We start from the raw sequence: 22,934 nt of genomic DNA on the forward strand, positions 1-22,934 counted from the left end.
GAATGCCGTCGATGAGACTAAAGCAACAGCAATGTGCAAAGCCACTGGGCCGCATTACCACGAATAAGTTATACAACCACATCATGAAGCCCAGAAACTTGCCCTCGGGTCACAGTTAATCTCATAGTGGCGACCAAAACTACTTCATCATTTTCAACATTACTGTTGTCACACAGAAACGGCAAATGTCGTTCTGTCAATGAATGGAAATGACATTGTGTATTTGGCTGAAATAGTTTCACAATAGAAACATTAAAACACAATATATCGTGACTTTAATTGCATGCTGCCTAATTAGTTGTGAGTAAATTACTGCCGTTTGCCTCGAACAATAAATACTTTGAGGTGCTTTTCATCTGATTCGTTTGGAGCTTCACAGCACGCTGCATAAATATAAATAAGAGGAGCAACACGTTAAATGAGGTTTAATTGTTTTTGACAGCAATGCTGGCGATTTCCATTCAGCAAATAATTGGCAAGTTTGACTTAGTTGCTGCTGCAGTGTAATAACTTATAATGACTGAAAAAGTTTGAAAAGTTGGGAGGAACACCATTTTAAGGTTTTGTCTCTGTTGTCTGTAAAAGCAGTGTGAATAAAGGCTTTTGGTACATTGGATCCAAATAAAATGGGTAGAAGATAGATTTCTAGAGCAATCCAGGACTTTTTCGAATAACAGCACAGGTATCTTAGACTCTTTTGCACAGACCCATAAAAGTATAAGCAGAGCTCTTTTTAAGAGTAATAAGAGCTGAAAAATCCTCCCTTACCCTGGGATGCGAGCAGCATTTTTGTCCTTGTTTTTGTGTCCGACGCGACTTGTGGACTTGATGTAGAGGTGTCGGTGCAGCTCATCGATGAGCACCAGGTGGATGTTGAGCTTCTTACTGTGGAGCTCCAGGCGCAGGTCTCCAAGCCCTTCAACCTGTAGCAAGGGGCCCTCTAAGGATTCCACAGCTGTCACCTGCACAGGACAGTGTACCAGCCAGGTTTTATGGTGACGGAGGGTCAAGTCCACACAAAGACAAAGACATTTTAAAAATGTGATATTCAATATAAGGTAAATATACTTCCCTCCAAAAAAATTATACACTATTCCCTATATTCACCGGTTTTCCCTTGCATCTACCCTCCCCTCACAGAAACAGCAATGGTCAGGACGCATTTGCAATTAACTAATCTTATACCAATAAACAAAAATATCTCAATCAGTATCCGTGTGGAGGTGGAGCAGAGTGCGGTACACTAAGGACGTGAGTGAAGTGTGTGTTGATGCAAATGGCAGACACGAGTGAGTAGATGAGCTAATGCGCTTCACGATCAGCCTTCTTGAGCATAATAAAAGAACTTCCCGTGCCTACAAGGCTTTGCATCTTCTATGTGTACACACACACCTCTGAGTCGACTCTGGGTGTGAGTATATGGGACTGTGTAACTGTAAATCAGTGTAACGGTGTGTGTGCCTGTGTCAGAGGGGGTAGGGTGTTATCTCATTACCACTGGACTGGGATGACAGAGAAAGGCTGGTTAACATCATTAGGGACCAGGCCTGCCAGCATAATGAGGAATATGAAGCCTCAAGTGAATTTTGCTTAGGAAACAGAGAAAGGGTGAGAAGGATGAGACGAGAAGAGCAGAGGAGAAGAAGAGAACAGAAAATAAGAGAAGCTGGGTTCTCAGCTCTAAGGGGGTATCAGTTGAGTACACCTGGATTCCGGGATACCACAGGGACAAGGGAGTAAGAGAAGATGAGAGGAAACTTTCTACAACCAATGCCAGTCTTGTTTTTAACCAACCCCGTGGGATCTAATGCCGCCATTCAACAGTAGACAAGAGAGCTTAGCCTGAATTCTAACTGTCAACCCTTCGAGATAAGCCTCACATAAAAACACATGTATACAGTGTTCTAGAAAGTAAGCCCCGGTGTAGTACAGAAAGACTAGGATGGTTATACCTGGCTACTTTACTCCTGTTGCAGTACATAGCAAAATAATTACATATGTCTGTAAGCAGAAAACACAATGGCTTGCAAACTTTGGTCAACATTTCTGTACTAGTCACCGGCTAAGTGAGTATAATATATAAATCTCCAAAATGCATTAACGTAAAGAGGTTTTCACATTTTCAGCAAGATCAGTGCATTTATGTTTTCTACAATATTTGAGCGAAAAGGGAAAGAAGCAACATGGGAAGTGTTCAGATAGATATCTAATCACATAACTTCTACTAAAAGGTCTCAGACCTGGTCATAGTTTGCAAAGACCAAGTGATGTCATGGACTATTATGCTCACAAAGCAAGACAAGTAGAAAGAAAAATGTCCCAAAATTGCAAACTGCATCTACTATACAACCAACAAAAGCAATAAAACGACAACCCTGAACATGGTGCGTCTGCTGCCTTCATTTTCCACCAAACGAGCAGGGTGGAAGCAAAAAGAGCACGACAGAATCCACGCTCTTATCAAGAAGCACTGGAAATATTTGTCCAAAAAGTTACTTGATTTGTCTGTAGTCTGTTTTTTTTTGGCCAGCTCCAGAAGCCAGATCAGGCAGCGCCGATTGTTTTTGCATCAACTGAGATTCAAAATGTTAACAAAGCAGGATGCAAAGCTGCCAGGTGCAGGATGAGCCCACAACATTTTAAAAGTCACCTCTCATGACATCATAAAATATAAACTATCATAAGGAATACTAATAAAACTACATTTTCTGTCCTTCATGGACCACATTCTGGCATAGAAAGGTTAGATAACCTTAAACGGTGTGCTGGAACATCTATAAAATGACAGAGTAATTAACTTGAACAAATCTTAAAAATCCACAATGGACAACCACAAGAGGTGCCAGTTTTTGGCTCCTGGGTGTCACACATGTAGGAACTGTAACTGTATATGCAGTTGGTTTTAGTTTAACTCACGAGGTGCATTTACAACATTCATGAATTAAGTAAATAAATGGAAAGTGTGGTGGAATCATTCACAAACAGTAACAATTACTAACATCCTCTACTTTGGCTAAGGTATTGCTTAATTAAATTTGACATCTAATTCATAATTAATTGAGGAACTACATCAGCAAGTCAACCACATTTTTACACATAGAGGCAAATGAAATATGATTTCAAGTGTGCTTTCTACACATCAGTAAAATGGCCCCATTATTATCCAGTAAAGCACATTTGAAGTGTGAAAGATAGAGGCAAAGCGACAACTGACTTTGAAATTTTCACAACCTTTTACAACACGCTGTACTGACTGAGCTCAGGTTGAATGAAGTTCCAATTCTTTCCAGCCCTACAAAGAGGATTTTCATGGTCCTTTGGCTGCGCCACCATCCCTCTTTTTTTTCCTTTTTTTTTCCTCAGATAACCCCAGAAAAACTCATTATTAACAGTCTGGAGGAAGATGTGTGGGAGAGACGTTGGGACAGGAGAGAGGAAAGGGAAAGAGACCAACAAATCACAGAGCCTTTGCTGTTTAGTCTTCAGTGACATCCTTCTGCTCGCCTGCTGAGCATGCTGCACTACACACATCAAATGTACAAGAGTACACACATTCATACAAACCCACAGCATGCTCACTGCACTTAGATGATGTTAGTTGCAATCACTGGACCATTTAAGGCTGGAGAAGGGTTCTTTACAGCAATGAGAGGCACAAAGAAGCCAATCATTGGTAGCAACACTGCATACACTTGTATGTGAAGATGTGCATTCCAGGGGTTTCAAAGGCAACCCGTCAGTACTGCCTGATATGTCATGAGGTTTTCTCATGACATCAAAAACAAGCCAAATCACATGCAGAATGTGAAAAAACACCACATCTTCATCACTCTACTCACCAACATGTCTGTGGCATGGAGGTAGTGTTTGCTTGCCATGTAGGCCTCCAGACGCTGAGGAACTTGCTTGATGCTTTCAATTTCATCCAGCAGCTGGAGGACATGCTTGTGTTCGATGCCTTCGATCCACAACTTCCTCAGCTCGTCCCTTTTACAGTGAAGAAGCATTTTACAAGACAGGAGGTTCTCCTTCACCTGTGGAACAGAAAGACCCAAAGCAATAGATGGCATGATTCTGTGATAAATACAGTTTTATACAATATCAAAAGGGAAATATCCGGCACACTTCTATTAAGGGCAAAAGTGAAAGTAGTTGAAACTGGACATAACTATGCTAGGACTATGTATTGGTTAAAATAGAACAAAAACAAGGTTATGTGGACATATTTGTAAGAATTATTCTTAAAATATCTTTAGTTATTTACGTTTCAAGGACACGAGTGAGTGGTTGTTAATGTAATCATTAGCACTTAAACTCAGAACAACACATTTGAGATTAATTTTGTCCTGCTTGGAAAAAAAAGTGCAACCCTCGGGAAAGACAAAACCTTTCTACTGAATGATGAGAAAAATTAACATTTTTTCATGTTAAATGATAAAGTCTGCAGTTCCCGTTCCGAAATCAATCTCAAACTAAGAATTAGATCCTTGCAAAGGTTTTCACATCCCTTCCAGTTTCCATTTTCTCAAGATGTTGTTCCTACCTGTTTGATCTTGTTGCGAGAGCTGGTGATGCGCTCTGTGATACTCTGGTAGGTCCGGATGGCGGTGGTAAGTTCTGCATAATGCTGAACAATCAGTTTATCTAAATCCCTGTCAGAGATCTCAAATGCATCCTCCAGGCGACCCTTTTCAGTCTCCCTGTCCTGCACATCATCGCTGCTGGACAGAGTCCTGCAAAAGGAAAGAGGAAAAGATTCAAGTCTTAACTTAATGAAGCAATTACAATTTCAGTGGTTGAACTTAGCATATTTGAAAGAAGAAAACCCAAGACAGAAAGTACTTTATTCTGGTGATCTTACGTGGTAAAATGCACCGAGTACTGCAGAATTATGCAGAATTCTGGTGTTACAAACAGGATTCAAATGACATGTTACAAGAGGAAAAATGGCTTTTAAGCAGGTAAAAAGTGTCACACTGTTTAGTTCGGTAAAGTTATGCATCTATAATCAGGGAGAGCTCCAACAACACATCATCTCGTCAAACTTCAATGTGCTAAGTACTGCCAGGTCATTTCACAAGTTTATCACTGTTGCAATGAGATATGTTAAAAATCCAGAAGTGTGGCACTATGCAAAGTTGATTTAAGAAATCACAATTCACTTTTTTTTTTCCTTTTTATATTTAGTTTTTCAGTGTTGAATCCAGTTTCTTCTCAAGGTATAAAAAACAGCGTCTGATTAATATGACAATAACAGCTGAACTTCAAATGTTGATAGCAACGTGTCGTGGCTAAGATGCAACTTTTTCTTCTGCTTCGGAAGAAATAAATAACGACAAGGGTAACACTGATATTGTAAATGAAAAAACCTAATGTGTGAGAGTTTATTTTAATCAGTGAACTTAAAATACAGGAAGGATGTAGCTACCTCCCATGTAGCTTTAGCATCAAAGTTAGCTGTCAATACACGTCTGAGAGCAAATGCAAGCAAATTATAAGAGCTATCCGACGTCTTAACAGCGCGCTGAGCTTCATATAAATAATGCAAAATATATGTACCTGATGACAGAGATGAGAAGACCAGAAGGGTCTTTGTTTTTGCTAACAGCACTCCTGTATCTCCCTGAATCAGCTGCCATTTTTCCAGCTGCGGCACTTAAACAGGAAGACAGGAGCGCGAGGTTACTGAAAGGAATTCTGGGAGCTGTAGTTTGAACGGAGAAACCAGCTTTGTATTTGTGATGCAGATTTTCTCTGGTTTCTGCTTTAATCATAATCACAAATGTCATGTGGTGTAAATGTAATGTTTTGGGCTAAAGAAATTAAGCCTTCTTGTGTGGTTTCAATTTCCAGTTGACACCACAAAAATGAATGACTTATTTTCACTAAATCAGGTCCCTTTGTTGTCATATAAATATTCAGTTGATTAACCAACCATTTAAGTGAGCGTCTACAGATAATTGTTTTGAAATACTTTCAATATTCATATATATATATATTTTTTCTTCTTTTTAAAAACAAATACAATCAGCAATTAACCTAACTCTCCCTTTGAGACAAATGGAAGATCAATGCTTTTTCTTGATGACCACTCAAAGTGCTTTACACCACAAGACAAACTCATACAGCACCTTTTCATGAATAAAACAGATTTTTTTTTCTGTTTGTTTCTTTTGTTGATGTTGTTCTCAGAGCCTTTGGAGCTCTTTTTTTATCTATCGTATACACACCAATGAATGCATCGGCTGCATAGTGTTTTCCCCAGTGATGCCTTGCCCTGTGTACTGCAGAAGGCAGTGAACAAACTAGTAGCCATCCAAATAGCTCCTGAGCCACAGATGCCCCAGTAGAAAGGTTGAGCAAAGAGAAATAACACAGGCAGTATATGTCAGTGAGCTAATAGCCAATTCCATTAAGAATATATAATGCTGGATTTTGCAGGAATCCCCTGCCCTGTATCTCTGACAATATCTGCTTTGCCAATGAAAATGGGAGAGAGCATTGATTCTGGAGCCAAGGAGGTCGATCTGCAGCACCCTGAGAACTGATTGATGTGCTGGTGGACTGACGAGATAACATTGTGGGGGATCTTTGCCCCCCACCCCACAACACTCCTCAATAAGCAATTGCTGTGTCACCCGGGAGCCATTGTTTTCCTTTTGCGACTGTCGAAGATCTCACGTCCGAGTTATATTTTGAAGTTCTTATCACCTTGCCTTTGAAACGATGTCCCATCAGTTTAGGTAATCTACAAGGCTTCCTTTGCCCAACAATAAAGCACCAGCAGCTGCTTTAACTGACTGGCCTGTGTTTGGATTAAATACACGGGCAATTTAGTCTGGTGGGACATGCCTTTGAGATCCACATAGAAAATAAAAGAAAACATTTTGACATTTTGTCACAATGTCCGTCAAACTAATGTTCAGCTGAAAAAAGAAAGTACTGTAAGAGGCAACTTTTACTGTCCATAATGGTGCCGTCACTTAACTTAAATAAAACTTAGTTTTACCAAGCATTAAAGCTCATGTGTATGATGTGCTTCTCTGGGAAAATACGGATTATATGAGTTAGATAAATGAGCTCTTTAAGTAAAAGTGCACATAAAAGGGTTTTGGCTTTTTTTTTTGCTCAAATATGGCTCTTAATGGGACTTGTGATCATATAATAATGTATTTTGCCCAAGGAATCTATTTTCATGTAATTTGTGGGGTATACTGCTAATGTATGATAATAGCTTTACAAAATATCCAGAGAGAAAGACCATGCAGAGATAAAGTGGTTGCTTGAAATTGTTGACCTATTTTCTCCTCTCAATAGCACAGCTTAGAATTGTGTGACAAAATATCATCTTTCAGTGATTAAGGTAAGAAGGAGACATTTCTTTACTTGTTCCTGCAAAGATATGTTGGTGGAAACTGGTATCCTTATTAAACATAATGACAACTTCCCACCAATGTGGAATCAGCTTAAAAATAATGTTCTGCCTATTATCAAAATATTAGAGTATTTCCAAAAAATAGTAGTGATACATACTGATAAATAGTATGAAGCCAGATGATAAATTACATTTTCACACTACCAACTCTTTAGAGACTCCTCTACATGACTTTGGTTTTAATAATTTTGCTTTTAAGAATCTAAAGCAGTAGGTTTTTCAACCATTAATCTCAAAATAAGCCATTTGTATTCTCTGCCATGGTAAATTTTACAGTAACAAATGATAAGCGACTCGAATTATGAACTAAACTAATACAAGGAGTTGAAAAAAATAAAATGGTGTAAGAAAAAACAAAATGAGTTATGGTGCTAATTAAATTACTTTGAGGTAGCAGGAACAAAAGGCAAAAAGGAAAAAACCTTTCTGTGTGCGTTGGAAAAAACCTTTTTTCCAATGCACACAGTCATTGTGCAACTGTTTTTTCAATAAACTAACCAGATTGGAACGCTTCTTGGTTTAGTCAGTTGTACCAACAATCTCGCTTACTGCAATAATGCTGACATAGGCAAACAGCAAAGCCCTTTTTCCCACTTTGCCGGTCAGATAAGAACTGTACTCAATATAGCCTGAGGCGCTTTAGAAAGCACCCTTGGGGCATTACTGCACATTATAAGTCTTCATTGCATAATTTGTTCATAGAAAATGAGTTGTGGAAGTGCATGAGTATATGACAGGCACTAATACAATTTGAATTTCTGATATGTCTGAAAAAGCCCAGAAGATGATGAACAAGTATTCTATGCCATTATGCACAACTGTGAAAACAAATAAAAGGAAAAACTAGAACTCTTGATGAATAGCTTATCATGATAGAAATATGATCATGGTTAAAGATGATATTATGTAGATTTATGTTCATGTTCTGCTTACATTAAATTTAAATGTATTAATATACATTCACAATATATAAAACAAAAACGCAACAAAATCAGTTAATAGCTTTGTAAAAGAAACTGCACATTCTCATGATCTGTCATATGTACTTTTCTCTGAGGATATCAAATTTCCAGCTGCAGTTTCATGTACAGCAAAGCTGTTTATCTTTCTACAAATGTGGTATGAGTTCTTTTTTAAAAAGCATATGTCAAAAAGGGATATGCTTAGTGGCGTAAATGTGAATGAATTAATGCTTTTAATCACTAATTTATTCGTGATATTGTATAGCGTTTTTTGCTACAACTGATTAAGTATTGGGTATTCTTTCCTATGCCACTTTTGCTGGGGCATCTTGCATATCTAAAAATGTGATCAAACTTCTAGTTTTCTTTTCTCATATATGTGATTTGTGTCTGTTCTGACTGCTGCCTGAACTGGGGTTCAAGGTTGCACCTACAAGGTAGAGCCAGTCAGTCACACTTTATGAGTCTGTTTTTGTGGTTTTCTATGTCCTCCAAATGGAGTAAAAGCCCATTAGAAAAAATAATAATTCACACATTTGCAAATTTTTTCTGACTGATTTCTTGGCTGAAAAGGTTATGAATTTGTTATTCAAAAGAAAATAACATACAAGGTTTGGGATCTACCTTGATGTTTTTTTTCAAGGTACACTCACACTTTCTTACTAATACATCACAAAGCCTTTAGTTTCCATAACAGCAATGAAAAACGTTTTACAAGCACTGAGGAAAATTGAGGAAAATTCACATTTCACATAAATACATTATTGCTCTATATTTCGGATTATCATCATATTGGAAGTTCAAATGTCGCTCATATTTTCTTATTTTTCTGCACAATGCCTGGTGTTTTCTTTTCAGAATTTTAATGTAGGCCATTCAGTTGATTCCCTTACCAACATTACAAGGCAGACATACCAGCACAAGCTGCACAAATTGGTTTTCGTGGATGCTGAACAAGTTAGATTGAACTTCACCGACATTCACACATAATGGAAAGGCAAACAATACAACAATATCAGTATGTTGGAGTGAGCCATCTCCATCTGAATCTTATCAATGATCTATGAAAGGACCTTATAACCAGGCTTAAGATGATGAGAGATGACCCTGTGACTGGTTATTGATGGAACAGTCTTTAAGTTAAGGTTCTCCAATTATGACAACTAAATCTGGACACATAACATTTTTTACTATTCTCTTGACCATTCCATCCTCTTTCATTTTTAAAAATCACAACAAAGAGAACCCCTGGAAACACATCCATATTGTACTCATTCCTTGACTTTCTACTCCATGTTCCAGCATCGCCGGTGTCTATTGCTGTGCTCTTTGGAAAGAACACACAAACAGTTGAGCTTATTCTCATAACTTTATGTGAGCCACAACAATAACGTGTAACAATTGTAATGTCTTCTCAATTCCTCCCCATCACTCTGCTGACCTGGAACTTCTTCCTTACAGGCTAAAAGCTGGGTGTCAGTAACACATTTACAAGAAAGATGTTAAATATGAAACAGCAAAAGATCATCAGAGTGGTGATTAACATGTGTTGCCCAAAAATTGAATGCCTTGTCAGTATGAATTCCATCCATCCATCCATTTTCTATACCCGCTTAATCCGTCGATGGGGTCGTGGGGGGGCTGGAGCCTATCCCAGCGGTCATTGGGCGAGAGGCGGGTTGCACCCTGGACAGGTCGATTTTTATGTAAGATAAAGCGTATTTCCCAAGTTTAATTTCCTTTAATTCCCACAGGAAAAGGTTACTGACCTCAGGACTTCTGAGTCCAATACAGACAGTTTTTTTTTTCTTCTATGGAGGCTGTGCCAAATTTGAAATTGCTCTCTGTAACATCTACAAACACGATAATGCAAATAATTTTTTCTTACAAGCGCTGCTGAAGAGAAGAATTAGTCAATTTCTTACAACTGCTGTTATAGCTCACAGTAAGGGATGATGTCTCTTATGAAACACTATTATAAAATAATAATCTTCATAAGTGTGTTTAACCATTTATATTAGAATGTAAATTGTGATAGGTGATCCTGCATAATGCAAAATACTTCTTATGACTCAACGTTAAAGCAAAATAATGCCACAATCCCATACAAAAGTCCGTCTTTTCATTGAACGTTGTTGTCCTACGTCATGAGGGAAAGTCACACAACCTGTGCTTTGCGTCACGTTTCCACTCTGACACTAACAAGCTGCGACCAATGAACATCCCTGATGTATGGACCAGGGCTTGTTTCTGTCCAATCAACTTGCGCTTTCTTCAGAGACGTCATGCTAAGGAAGTGCAGAGGTTCTAAAACGGTGGAGTTAGGGCCCTAGCACTAACTGGCTTCAAGTAAACCGAACATAATCAAAAGTGAACGTGTCTTTTCCATATTCCATGCAACCTAAATAAGCGACACTGTTAAAAACCAGCGGTCTGACAATGGGAGCGAACAACAGTACCCGCCGCGTGTCGTTTGAGTCAGATGAGAATGAGAATATAACGGTGGTGAAGGGCATACGGGTAAGTGGCATGATACAAACTTGCTGAAACAGGTGTTATGGCCGCTATAATTCAAAACAAGGTAATGGGATGGTGAATTAGGCTTTAGGTGTAACGATGTGCTAACAAGAATAACACTTGGCTGAATTAGAATGAAAGCATTGCGCTCAGACTCTTGGCAAAGTGAACAATTTAATTGATAGTGGAAAGCTAAGGCCAACATGAAGGACTGAGTGAGTTTATAATCAAACAAGTTAAGCCCCAGCTGTGGCTAAGAGGTTCCGACACAGCAAACTCTAATCTACTTGTGGGAACGTGAATGTCATCACCTGGGCATTCAGGCGTTCGTCAATGAAAGTGAAATGACTCATAGGTTCATGTAGTTCAACTCCTTCTGGGTTTGTCATTCCTTTGAGGGTTGTTTTGGAGGTGAGAACATGCAGATGATAAAGAATCACTGCAGCCTCTGCTATGATAGAGCGGTTCTCCTGTGCCAGTGATGTCAAATATAGACTGAGAGGCTTTAGCAGATCAGATAAGACTTTACAGAACATGGCTCTGTCTATTATTACTCAGTTTGTTAGCCAGTATAGAGAAGCTTCATGCCAATACTGCAGTGTTGGTGTACTGTAAATAGAAAATATTTCCCTGTAAACATTATGTTTAGTTTACCACAAAACCAGCGGCTTAAAGGAACAGTTCAGCATTGAACGAAAGTAGAATGAAAATGACAATAATGTCTAGTTGCTAATAAACTTTGAAGCCATAGCCTGAGTATGAGGAACATATATAAACGTTGAACAATATTAACTAATTGGGTTAACTGGCAACAGGTCAGTAACATGACTGGGTATGGAAAGAGCACAAAGAGCTTCTTTAGCAGCTGTTGGAAGTCATGTCTTGTATTGTTATTGTTTTGCATTTCGTGACAATGACTTGATGGAATTGCTTCATAACTCTGAATCATTCTTTTAAATGCACCTTATTGTATCACTCAAAGTTTTCTCCCCTTGTCCTTTGCAGCTTTCTGAAAATGTGATCAACCGCATGAAGGAGCCCCCAGCTCCTCAGAAACGTGTTCCTTCCATGGCACAAACCCTCACTCCATCTCCCCTCCTTCTGCCAGTGCCTCCCCCTGTGCCTCCCCCTGTTGACCTGATCACCTCCTTGTCCCCCCGTTCTGTAGAACCCGTTGCACCTCCAGCTCCTCCTCCTCCACCTCCATCCACAACAGAGACGGCTGCACCTTCTCCTCAACCTCCCTCTGAACAGGTAGCAGCACCCACCATAGCTGATATGGTGCTCCCATCTTTATCACCCCCAGCTACTGCTGCTGCTGCTGCTTTTGAGCCTGTAGCAACACCACCTCCTCCTCCCCCTCCTGCTGCTGCTGCTGCTGCTGCTGCTGATATGGTAACTTTTCCAATATCTCTCCCTCCACCTGCTTCTGCTCCCATTGAACCCCTGACTCCTGCTCCCATTGAACCCCTGACTCCTGCTCCCTGCCCTGCTGCAGCTGTGGTTGAAGTGGTCCCTCCATTTACCCCTCCCCCCCTTGTTACCGAATCATTTCCTTCTCCCATAAATCAATCCATTGCTTCTCCTCCCATAATTCAACCCATTGCTCCTCCAGATGTGATTGAGTCCCATGCTTCTTCATCTGTATTTGAATCAATATCACCTCCTGCTCCTGTTCAGGCTGAACCCATCACCTCTCCCCCTCCTATTGAATCAGAACCCCACTCTTCCTCTCCTGTTTTTGAGCCTGTCACCATTTTGTCAGCATCTGCACCTCCTTCAGGGGAGTCTTTCTCCCCGCAGCCTGCTGAACCATTTTCTGCGCCCTCCCTGCCTGAATTTACTGCTCCTTTTGAACCCGTTGCACCTCCTCCTCAGCCCAAAGTGGAACCATTATCACCTGCTCCAGTCCCTGAGCCAGTAGCAGTGCCTGAGTCCAGCCCAGTTCCACCACCTACTGTAGAACCAGCAGGTGAGTTTTATTCCAGGTAACTAAAAATCTATAATCTTCCGGTCGAGGTTGCCTGAAGGGCAAGCAAATCCTTCTGAAACTAAACAAAGTTCACTTTCTGTTTGATTTCACTTGATTGTGCACTTTTTTCCGACCTCAGAAAAGCTGGATAATTTTTTATTTAGTTCCTTTGGAACAACAGTGAATACTCATTTATAGAATAGTTAGAGATTCATTTTCTTGGCAGTAGTTAATTTAATCCTTAAATGTATACGACGCTTCTTCTGTTGTATGCATAATTGGAAAGCAAAGGTCATGTGGGACTGAACTGTCCAAGGATTTATTTTCCATCCAATTGTAATTCTGTTTATTGCGTGGGTGTTTACTGTAAGCCACCTAAGCTTTTTGTCTTCAACTTTTTATGGCGATCGTAATTAGTCTTCATTTTGAAAATAGGCCTCGCAGTAGCTCGAGTCATATTATGATTCATTGCCCACCCCTAACTGTTAATGAAATGATTAATTCTGTCATGTAATGATATCAATAAATTTGTGCTGCAATCAGCTGCCCTCCAATCTGACTTGTCACTGTGGAACACAGGCCATTATAGGATTTGTGTATATTAGACATGTAAACTCCGAACTATGGAACATTTCTGGTTCATTAAAGTAACCGTGATGGTTGATATGGATCATATCCCTCTTTTTATCTGTGAAAAGAGTTGCTTCTGGGCCAGTGATCCATTATGAACAGAGATTTTAATGTGTTTTAGCATCGTTAAACAGGGAACCGAGTGAGCAATTGACCTTTTTAGCGTTTGGAAACTGAAAACTAACCTAAAGGAATGTAAACTTGTTTCCTATTTTTTAAATGTGTAGAAATGTAGCTGTTATTTTTCTTGTCGTGCCATATCATAAAGATGTTAAGGAGTATTTCATTATTGGGCTTTCCACCTGTTTCCATTAACCTTAACATAAAAAAGAAGCAGTCATGTTCTCACATGACTACAGAGACGAGTTCAGTCTGCTCACTGGTGCTGTCAAAGCAAAGTTTTAGTTATTTTGTTTTGGAAGTGTGAGCACATGCCCCTTATCTCTGAACATGTCTGGCAGAGGACATTTGAATGTTACATGCTCATTACATGGCACAGAGCGAAGTGTGGGCGTAGATTCTTTGTAGGTTGGCATCAGCGATGTGGGCAGGCTCCTCCATCCTTGACTGTGCTCAGTCAGTTAGGTAATTAAAAAAGGCCAACTTCAGCCACGCCACACTAGCTCCGGTGATTAAAACAACACCTCCACAGTTTCACACAACAAACATCCAGGCCTCATTAAGAGCTGAAGGAGCTGTGCATCTTAATTTTTTAGCTTGCCACCGGGCTTCCATTATTTCCCACAGAATTTCTTTCTGTTAGCCAGTTGTCAGAGCGCCTTATCACACTGATTAGTTCTATAGAGGCTGAAAAATGACAAAAGGATGTCATGGTTGTGATGTGAGGAGGAGGTGGTCCACGTGGCTCCTGGGAAAGTCTGTGTGTTTGAAAAGTCAATCAGTATTAATACCCACAAAGTCTCCCAAATCCTTAAAAAAACAGTTTTGCCTCAAGGTCTTTGTCAAGCACCTGTGAGGTAAAATTCTGGATTTTCAAACATTTGTGCCGTGAGCTGAGGAACGCCTTGGGGCTTGTCGTGTGGCCCAGGAGAATGGCATTGAGAACCTGAACAGGTGCCCATCTCAACTTGAGAGGATTGCGGAAAAAGGTTAATAAAATCTATTCATGTCTTGATTCAACAGAAATAGACTGAATCAGTATGAGCCCAGCTTAGGGCTGTACAACTGGACTAGACTTGAATTTTCCATCATGTTGAAAACAGTTATTACATCATCGTGTCTGTATGTTAGCTTTTCAGTTGAAAAGATAAACGTAATCACGTCTTAATCATCATTATTATTATTGTTATCATCCTTAGAGAGCACCTTCATCTGCTGATGTCCTGTCTGAAGGACATTGCATTTATGTCTTTACTTTTTCTCTCTTTTCTCTTTCAGTCTGGAAGCAATGAGTCAAAATTTACAAAGAGGGAAAGGTTGTTTGAGACCAATAAAAATCTGTCCTCCTGTCTGCAAAGTGTCTGCAGCGGACCGAATAGGGATGTGTTGCTATGCAGTTACAGTTCTCTGTTAACTAAAAGTATTTGGCTGACTTCTGCCAGACACTGGCCCTTTTGTTTGTCACACAACTACAACATGTAGACACTCACTGGCTTGGTTGAGAGGTCACCTCAGAGGTCAGCGAGACACCAGGCTTACAAAGTATCACAAAAGTGAGAAGAAAGTCAGCTCGTATGATTGATCATGCTTGAGCATGCTCTTCCTGAGTTAAAAAGAAGAAAAAAAAAGGTGTGATGAATGTGAATGTGAATCTTGTTAAAAATGTTGCAAAGTTCAGCCCAATTCTCAAAGGGTAAGACCTTAATGAGGCAGACATTGATTATGTGTGTCCACGAGAGTTGGGTATCGAGTCAGACTCTCAGCAGGTTGGCTGTCTCTAAATCATGGCCTGAGTCAGTATGTGTGCTGATTACACCATACTCAAGGTTGAACCTCCTACACCTTCTCCAATGTGCTATAAATATTCATATGGCGGAGCCCACACACTGTTCTGGACTAATAGCCTGCTTAAAGATGTCTCCCAGGTGCAGCAGAGAGAATGGGAAGATGAGGGAGACAAAGGAAAACTGTGGGAGAAGTGTGGCTGCATAAATGTGAAACTTGTGAAATATATCTTCCCCCTCTGCAGCTTTCCCTGTTGTTCTGTGAAAACGGTCTGTTATGTCCATAGCATGAGTTGAAATAACAGAGAAGACGGGAATGAAGAGGAAATCAGGTGATCAGGGTGATTGCGTCTGCCTGAGCTGGAAAGCTGCTCTTGGCACTTTTTTCCTTTTTTTTTTATTTGTACTTTGTGAAAGGTGTGCGATGACTCGACTAAGCGCGATGTGGAAACGTGAGGAAGTGGTAATGTTACAGATTATGCCCTCCGTGCGGGTCCTGGGGTTAATGAAACTTCTGATGAGAAATGCAATTTGCCTTCATCTATTATCTCCACTGCCAATAGCCTGTGCTCCACCGCCTCGCCGCCTCCTCTGCAGCTTTTTCCATAGGGTGTAGTGATTGCTGGAAAGGGGAAGGAAGGAGACTTGTCTGAAAAGATGATGGGTTTTTAATCTTTTTAACATTTACTTGTCCTACTCAGGATTGACACGGTCTCTGTCAATCTGGAATAGTCTATGACCCTAACCAGGCTCCCTCAAGGACCCCAGACGGTGTTTATCATATCGGAACCTGTTCTATGGCTGACCCTGTGGGCCCGCCAGCAATCCAAAGCCTCTCTATGCAAAACCGGAGAGGAAATGAGGAGTTGCGAAAGAGTGTCAGAACTTCGAGGGTTATTAGAATTTTACTTTGCATCTTCGAGAGTATATTGATTTTCAAGGCAAGCATTAGCTGTTGTAAAGGACAGTTGATGCAAAAATGTCACCTTTTAATGTTTATCAAGCTGTGATTTCTGTGGATGAATATGACAACAGGAGTGTGACTTCTAGCCTGTGACGGCAATATCTTTCTTTGTTTCCTTTCCTTAATTACCAACCATTATTATATCATTATGTTAGATATTGTAACTAATTATGCTGATATAACATGTATGTATTGTATTCGTTTGTCGCTGTATAGCTTCTGTAACAATGTTCTGAGATTACATTGAACAACGTATTTTTAGCACTTTTTGTTGAACTTTTACAGTGGGGTTGTCTTTTCATACGTCTTCACAAAGTTCTCTTACCACCTTACTTTAACTCAATGACATCTTCCAAAAAGATTGCAGGAAAGAGCTTTTCTGCTATTCAACCGTACCCTGAGTGAGTGGTGATCCAGGAGCTTCCAGTTTGTATCAGCATGTGCTTTGGGTTGTACTGGTCGATCTGCAGTGAGCTCTTTGGACTGTACCATTGCCCCGTGGAGTGTCAGTCCAGGGAGTGCTGTCTCCTACCCTTTAAGTTGGCACAGAGAGGCTTCAGGTCTTGGTCAGTCATAATTACTAATGAGAAGTTAAGAGGCCATAGCAAAAATCCCTGTATGTATATCCCTGTAGATTTTTATTTTTAGATGTATGTTCTGCATTCGCACCAAAGATCTCGCGGAAAGCCCAACACACACACATCATGCACACATTCATGTGTGTAATGAGTTGTGCTAACTTCAAACCACAGCTGAAAGTATAAAAACGGAGACAAAGGCGTAGTCGCCTTTGAGTAAACCATTACTGATCGTTACATTCTGATATGTACCAGGACCTATTCAAACTGATTCATTCTTAAGACCGATGGCTGAGTTTTCCATCGTGTGTCACGGCGTTATTTTTGTACATTACGTATCGGTCTTGCATTTAGCTGTGAAATGAAATGTGTGTCGTCAGACTGCCCTCGCAGAGCCTCTGTCAGGTTGCAGACCTACAGGTTGTCTTCTCCGCTCTAACAGAGTTGTAATTAGACTCTCCTCTGCAGTGAGATCAATGGTACTTGTGAGTGCAGTCAAACATGATGGATAATATTTTCTCACACTCTGGACAGTTGGTGACAGCAGACTACATCTCAGAGGTTGTACTCTGAAGGAAAAAGTTGTAATCCATCAGTCACCGCTCCTCTTTGTTCTCACTTTTTTTTCTTTTTTGTCTGAGCTCGTCCCAAATCTTCCACTCACCCGCCGGTCCATTTTAGGTCCAAAATAGATAATAGAAGGGATCAGTCGCTGTTTTTAGTTGTTTGTCATAGAGAAGAGGCCTATAAATGGCACAAATCAGAGAAAGGAACTTGAGAGGAAATCATTTATGGGGTCGGTGCTATAAAGTTGCAGAAAGAGCTGCATAATGATTAAATAAGGTTTTTGTATCCATGACACCACTTGTATTAGCTGTGCATATATTTGTGTCTAGAGGCCATTAGTTCAGGTAAAACTGATTTATATTTTCACCTCAAAGCTCTGAAGACAATTGGCTTTAAAGACATTTTATTGAGGTTTTGGTTTCTTTAAAGATTATAAGAACATATGATAATATTTTTTTTAAATTAATTTAGTGTATTTTTTGTTACTCGATATGAAATCAGTCCATTTTTATTAGATTTTTCAAAAAAAGAGAAGAACAGTTCACGCTTGCGTTTTAACTGGCTGTCAGGGTTAAAGCGAAGCTGTATTTGAAACATTTAACATGTTTTATTGGGGAGTTGGAGCCTCACCTTTTAGACCTCTGTGTTCTCTTTTAGCAGAACAGTGAGTCAGTTTAAATCCTCAGTCGCTTCAAGGAAATAATTTGGGTTTAGGGTTAGAGAATTGCCTGGAGTTATTCCATTTACAGAGAAAATAAACAGTAAAACTAACCATCACAAGTGCAGCAGAAACGACTTTGCATTTCTCTGCTGCTACTGTTTCCTTGTTAATCTGATTAAAGTGCAACAAGGTTTTTGTGTCCTGCTGTTACCACATGTTAGCAGGTAATAATAGACTCTGAGGGATTATCCCATCTAACTAATTCAGTGTGAGAGTAATCTTGACGTTCCCAGACACTTCCCCTCCATCACTGCAGTGTTGCAGCACACCACATGCCACTTCTGTCTTCCGAGCACGTTTTTGGCTTGGTCACTGGCTGGCATCTTTACTTTCATGCTTAATTACCTGCCAAGATAGACCGGTAAGGACATGGAGTCATACGCGGTTGTCGTCCCTGACATGAATACGCTATGTAGACGGGACGGTATCGTGCTATGATTTTAAGATGGAGGATTTGTATTCCTCTCTGTCTGTGTACATTTTGCTAATATTTTAGATGTACCCTGCCAAGCTGACCAGGAGTTTTCTTCTCAGTTTCTTTGCTTGTAAGGTCTTTTTTCTTCACATTATTTTACACAGCAAATATTTTATAATGTGTAACCATACAGCACCTAGTTTTTACTTTAATTGATGATGATATGCAGAATTTCACAGTTTTTATTTTGGGGTTGTCACATTAGGCCAGTTTAAACCCAAAAATTATACCCAACAGGTTTGTCTGAACTATGGTAAGATAACTGATATCCACTAAAAACGTTTCAATACTCTTTAAGGAATTGCTTTAGGAAAAAACCTCCTGCCCTCCTGAACCATTGAACTGAAATTCGAGCCACTCTAAACATCGCTGTCACTTAATAGATGATCCCCGGGTTTTTTATAGATTCACCTTCCACCAGAAAGAAATGAACAAAAGTTTAAAGACACTGAGCTGGGGAAAATATAATTGAGAAGGAATATCCCACGAGCACTTTTGAAGCTTGTCTGCGTCAGTGTGTGTGGTTTCTCTATCGTAACATCTGTAACACACACGTGCACAAACCCCCTGGAGTCATTTAAGGAGGGCCTCCACCGCTGCATGTGCTTTTTATTTTGAACTTTAATCAAAGATCGTTTAAATCTTCCATCAGAATAGAATCTTATTTTATTATTTTGAAAGCTACACAGCTGTTAGATTGATTAGTTGATAATGAAAAATAGTCAGGCGTGGTGTAAAAGTTTTTTTTTTTTTTTTTACAACTGATTAACGCAGGTTTCTGAAGCTTGTCGGCATGTCACTTTTTTTTTTCTTTTCTCCTTTGCTTGTCCATTTTCATAGTTGCAAAAAAAAGAAGAAAAAAAAGCCCTTTCATTCATACGTTTTTCTTAAATTCTCTTTCTTTTTGCTTTTGTCCCCAGTGGATGTGGAGGCCCTGAGGAGGAAGATCACCGACGAGCTGTATAAAGGCCTGGAGCAAGACAGGGCCAAAGCAGAACAAGAGATGCAAGCCTGGTCAGACTTCTGCACACAAGCACTCATAAATGCACACGCTTTTACTCTGAAAAGGGAAATTTGTTTTTGTACTAAAGCGTGAATGAAATGAAATTTCATTTGAGATTTGCTCAAAGTGAGAATCTATGTCCTTTGTGGGATGTTTTTTTTTTTTTTTTTCCATGTCCAGCTTTTTATTTGCAAAACAGAATTTGGAGCACTTTTCTTGGGTGAAAATAAGGGCGAAGAGGTGCAGCAACAAGCGAGGAATCAAACACTATATCCAGGTGTTGCGCAGCCTCATTTATCCTTCTTTTTACACCTCTACCTTCGGCCCTCTATCCACTCACTGCCCACGACAGCTGGAATCACAGCACGACACTGGTGCTAATTCTTGTTCTGGATTTTCACAAGAACGTTTTCAGACGTGACCGTTTTCAGCATTCATTAATAGTCAAAAAGGTCAGCATCAGTCTTTCCGATCCCCACTGTTTCCAATTTACCGTTCTTCCGAAGTACATCAGCACTTTTTCCTCCTTCTCTATCTGCTCTCGTCTCCACCTCTACTTCTCTTGCGATCAATTAATCATGTCTTAGAAAGGAGGGCACTATGTTGAGATAATTTCCTGGGACTAGAGTGGGTGATCCATTAGCCCCACCTGATGCAGAAGTACACTCTTCATTTCCATTTCCTTCTTCTCCATCCTCTTCACATCATCCCCTGTTCTCTCTTCATCTGTCCTTTTCTTTTGTCCTCCATAGTAGCAGGTGTACATGCCATAATTGTAGGTAATTGTGTTGTTCCTTTTCTTTAAATAGGCCACTCTGGCCTAACTAAACTCACCTCTGCGTAGGGACAAACGCAACCTTTTTACGTACGAGGAAAGTAGGGCTAACTTAGCGATTAACCCAGTGTTTGAGGCTCGTTCAAGACTAGAGAAATAAATAAACAGTTTGGAGAAATTGTTGCCTTATTGATTTTTCTTTTTCCTTTCTGGCCATTTCATTTATTTTTTTTTTTATGTAACTGCTTCCTGCTGCAGTTATTGATGTCCATCCACAGGAAGAAGGGCAAATCACTCCCTCCTTGCAGTTAACTGAAATCATGGTGACTTTCAAGCCATCAGTTTTTTTTTTTGGTGGGGTTATTAATTTATTTTTTTGCTTGGCATAACCAGCAAAATGGTAAATAAGCAATTTTGTTTGCCCATTACTTTTTTTCATTTTTTTTCTTTTTAATACCAGTTCTTAATGTGGCCTGTTGCTCTCTTTTTCTGTTGTTTTAAAGATTTCGAGGTCTAGTTCATGGGATAAAGAAACAGAAATACACATTTGCTTGAAACAGAAAATGTTTTCAAACACTGACTACATTTCTGAACATGTAAATCGCTTAACTTTAAACCATAAAAATGAACAAAACCAGTTTGGTCGTATTGTATTTAGGTTGTGTGAAACGGTATCAGAGTGAGACATCACATTCCAGTTTTATTGTGGGTAAAAATGGACCCAAATAACTCTGTGTAACCTGATCATTTCATCTTTGTTGAGAAGCAAATCTCCTGCAAGGTTTGATTTATTTATTTTAAAAAAAATATATATATATTATTATTTTTAAAATTTTTCCACATATTGCTTCAAAACAACTTTATCATCCCTACACTGTCAAATTCTAATTTTCATTCGCATTGGTCCCAACAGAAACAAACGGGCCTCGGCGATATGATGACATGTGACCATTGTTCAAAACTGTATATTTCTTCTTCGGCTCTTTTACAGAAAGTTAACTCTATCTGGGAGAATAAGGTGTTTTCTTTCAATTGAAATAGAGGGCGAGAGAAAGAAACACAAACTATATTTTTCTTCATCTGGGCTGTCAGACTCTAATTTAACAACAGTACCAGTGTCCTAAAGTGCAGGCGGTATCCCCAGGTAGTTTTCAGTTGTCAAAAACGAATAAGGCACAGCGATCACAACCGTTGCTGTGCTGGAAGTCCCTGCGAGGAGGAGGACTTTCTTTTATTGGCCTTGCTAACTGAGCAGCACTGTGACTGGTGAGTTATGGAATCCTGCTGAATCATGTATGCAGGAAAACAATGAGGAAAAAGGTATGAACACCGGGGTGAGTGGGAACATGTAGTTTATATATACTTGATTATTATTATTAGTTGCTGTTGTGAAGAGAAAGAAACAGATGTATGTAGACGGAAGAACAATAGTTAACCCTTATCCTAATAATTAATTGACATTGTTTTTTGTGTAAAAGTCGCATATGTGGTGGGTTTTGAGATTTACCAACTTATTATCGATCTGCAAAGGCAGCATGAAACACGTTCTCTGACATTTATGTTCGAGACTCCTAAGGGTCAAAGAATGTCCCTTTCACCTTATTATAGAGTGTTTGTTTGTAAGATTTGGTAATTAAAAATGATTGCACCCCTTCTATCCTTTGCAGTCTTGCTGTACACACAGTTGTTGAGAATTTCACGCGGCGTTTATCTGTGCTGTTCAGATTAGACGGTATTTATTCTGTTTGGCTTTCGGGCCATCAATGAACTCCACAGATCTGGCTTTGCATATTTTGCTCTGGTGGAAGTGAAGTGAGGGGCGAAGAGTTTATTTGGGTTCATCCTAAACTGATTTGTAGAAAGAAGCGGTTGCAGAGAGCAGATTTGCTTCTCTGAGGCATCCGAGCAGAACAACAGAAAAGGATGAGAGAGAAGGTTGGATGAGGGTAAGATAACTGTTACACTGAACTGTCTCTTCTTCCTCAGCCTAACACATTCTTTGTCACCATTTGTTCCATTTTTTAAAATAATTTTACCTTCCCAGACACTTTCCTCCACCCTGCCCTTCCTTGCTTGTATCTTCTGCACCTTCCTTTTTTCTGCATTTCCAAAATGTCCTCAAATATTGAATTTTTATTTTTCTTAATATTCACTCTGTATTTCTCATTCGGTATTCTTCCATCTTGGTTTTCTTCCTTGAATCGAACTCCCTCCCTGAGTGTAAAATACTTGTTGTGAATGACCAGCTCTAACATTCAAAGGTTAGTTGTTGTTTTGCGAGCTCTGCCCATAATTTCAGCACATATGCAAGCAGACCGTGTTGGCATGTGAGGTTTAATTGCACGCTGGACTTTTGAGTGAGAACACTGACCTTCTCTCAAAGCCTCTGCCATCTTTCCTTGTTAACTAGCCCCTCTATTGAATTCTTGCT

General features: G+C 39.7%; 2 protein-coding genes across 3 annotated transcripts in view; one reads left to right on the forward strand and one right to left on the reverse strand.

Moving 5' to 3' along the window:
- exoc4 (exocyst complex component 4) overlaps positions 1–5,662 on the reverse strand; it is a 107,999-nt gene extending 102,337 nt beyond the window's left edge. The window contains exons 1-4 of the mRNA XM_072377164.1: positions 5,560–5,662; positions 4,544–4,733; positions 3,840–4,034; positions 769–962 (exon numbers count right to left, since the gene is read on the reverse strand). Coding sequence (XP_072233265.1) covers positions 769–962; positions 3,840–4,034; positions 4,544–4,733; positions 5,560–5,639 — 659 coding nt within the window. The 5' untranslated portion in view covers positions 5,640–5,662. The remainder of the gene's footprint in view (positions 1–768; positions 963–3,839; positions 4,035–4,543; positions 4,734–5,559) is intronic.
- A 5,017-nt stretch (positions 5,663–10,679) lies between these two features.
- Positions 10,680–22,934, forward strand: part of chchd3a (coiled-coil-helix-coiled-coil-helix domain containing 3a) — a 64,156-nt gene continuing 51,901 nt past the window's right edge. Inside the window, exons 1-4 of one of the 2 annotated variants that reach the window (XM_072377324.1) lie at positions 10,680–10,917; positions 11,920–12,168; positions 12,793–12,886; positions 19,646–19,739. In XM_072377324.1, the coding sequence (XP_072233425.1) occupies positions 10,837–10,917; positions 11,920–12,168; positions 12,793–12,886; positions 19,646–19,739 (518 nt within the window). In that variant the 5' untranslated portion in view covers positions 10,680–10,836. Of the gene's footprint in view, positions 10,918–11,919; positions 12,887–19,645; positions 19,740–22,934 lie in introns of both variants that reach the window. The other variant, XM_072377323.1, reaches the window with a different exon arrangement.

The sequence above is a fragment of the Leuresthes tenuis genome, unplaced genomic scaffold, assembly GCF_036924035.1.
Source record: "Leuresthes tenuis unplaced genomic scaffold, fLeuTen1.0.hap1 SCAF_23, whole genome shotgun sequence".
In the NCBI taxonomy this organism is placed as follows: Eukaryota; Metazoa; Chordata; class Actinopteri; order Atheriniformes; family Atherinopsidae; genus Leuresthes; species Leuresthes tenuis.